At 39.4% G+C, this 1540-nt stretch overlaps 1 protein-coding gene across 1 annotated transcript in view; it reads right to left on the bottom strand.

Annotated features, from left to right (window-relative positions):
- Nucleotides 1-1540, bottom strand: part of LOC106530390 (dynamin-2) — a gene marked incomplete at its 3' end in the record, with an annotated part of 53307 nt that overhangs the window by 28330 nt on the left and 23437 nt on the right. The window contains 3 exon segments of the mRNA XM_014025993.1: nt 212-347; nt 446-588; nt 887-1047. Coding sequence (XP_013881447.1) covers nt 212-347; nt 446-588; nt 887-1047 — 440 coding nt within the window.

Here is a 1540-nt window from a genome sequence, read left to right as displayed (position 1 = left end):
GTGATAAATCACCCAAACTGACTAACATGAAGAGAAACAGAGTAGTTTGTGTGATTTATATGAGAAATTTTATTAGTACTGTACTTTCTAATTATTTCCACTTATTTTCTCACRAAAAAAAATCATTAGATATAAAAAGATGCCATAAATGTCCAGTAAGTAGTGAAATCTACAAAGCACTATAAAAATAATCATTATGAAAAAARCCTACCTTCACCAGCTCAAAGGGAAAACGTTCATGAAAGATCCGATTGATTTTGGCTCCCCCAGACAGGTTGGAGGTATCCACCTGATCTCCGGACCCTTCGATGCACTTCTCAAAGTCCACCCCAAACTGCTGCACCATCCTGCAGATTTGACATTAAATAGGTCCAAATGATTTATTTCCTGAGTGAAAAATCCACTTTGATGTATTTGCATGTGTGTAAAAACAGAAGGTACGSACTGAAGCAAGGCCTTGGTTTTGCGCGCAGGGTCGTCGGGACGGAAGTTCTTGAACTCCTCCACTTCTTTCTCCAGTGACAACAGCTGGCTTTGCAGCTTGCTGCGTAACCCTGGCAATGTGTCGCGGATGTGATTGGTGAGTTGCTGGAGAGAAATAGAAGTTAAGACGAGTAATCATTTCGTTCAAACATGCAGGAGGTCGTGACTGTCCTAGCAGTGTGTTGAAACGTTGCTGGAGGTTTCTTCCTGATTAGCAGGGAGTTTTTCCTCTCCACYGTYTGCTCAGGATGGGAGRCTGTGAYGAAGTGATYCAACACAATCTGCTGSTTTCTTYTTTAGATTGTTCTTTTYATGTACAGTGCCCTGAGAYAACGTATGTTGTGACTTGGCGCTATATAAATAAACTGAACTGAAYTGAAATGTGATCAGGTGTGTGTCTGACCTGATTGAGGGTTTTTTGTAGGTGAGGAGTTCCCATCCGCTCTGCCAAATGTCTGTACGCAGGATGGGACAGGAAAAACTTCCTCTCAGCAGCCAGAGCAGCACAGATGTCCTTCTTTCCATCAATGTCCTTTTGACTGCGGTTCACCACCCCGATGTAACCTAAAAAGAAAAGTCCTGGTTTTATTAGGAGGAAACAAAAATCCAACACAACAAATCAAAGCTGTGGACAGAATCGTGATTAGGAAAAATATTGGAAAATGGATGTAATTAAATCATTTTTTAAAGTTATTTTTACTTCTTGGTTTAGTGTCAACTTGCAAGATTCTGACTAGTGCACTAATTTTGTTTAAATCTCCTATTTTACTCATGAAGCCCTATATTTCTTCTCAGGCCAAGTGTCAGTGACCTCTTTAGTTTACTGTAACACGTCATCATGTTTCAAAATTTAACTCGTTATCTATCAGGACAATATCTGTTTAGAAGTAACCATTCTTGTTGCTGTTTATCAAACATCATTCTCTCCTTGGCACAGTTTGTCTGTTGTGATAACATGTTGTATAAATAAGTGTATTTGGCTAAGTTCACTCTGCAGGTCTTAATGCTCAGTTCTGATTTTTTTTAAAAATCCGATCTTTTTGTGTGAACGTTCACA

The sequence above is a fragment of the Austrofundulus limnaeus genome, unplaced genomic scaffold (assembly GCF_001266775.1).
Source record: "Austrofundulus limnaeus strain Quisiro unplaced genomic scaffold, Austrofundulus_limnaeus-1.0 Scaffold514, whole genome shotgun sequence".
NCBI lineage: Eukaryota > Metazoa > Chordata > Actinopteri > Cyprinodontiformes > Rivulidae > Austrofundulus > Austrofundulus limnaeus.
This window is presented reverse-complemented; position numbering and strand designations above follow the sequence as displayed.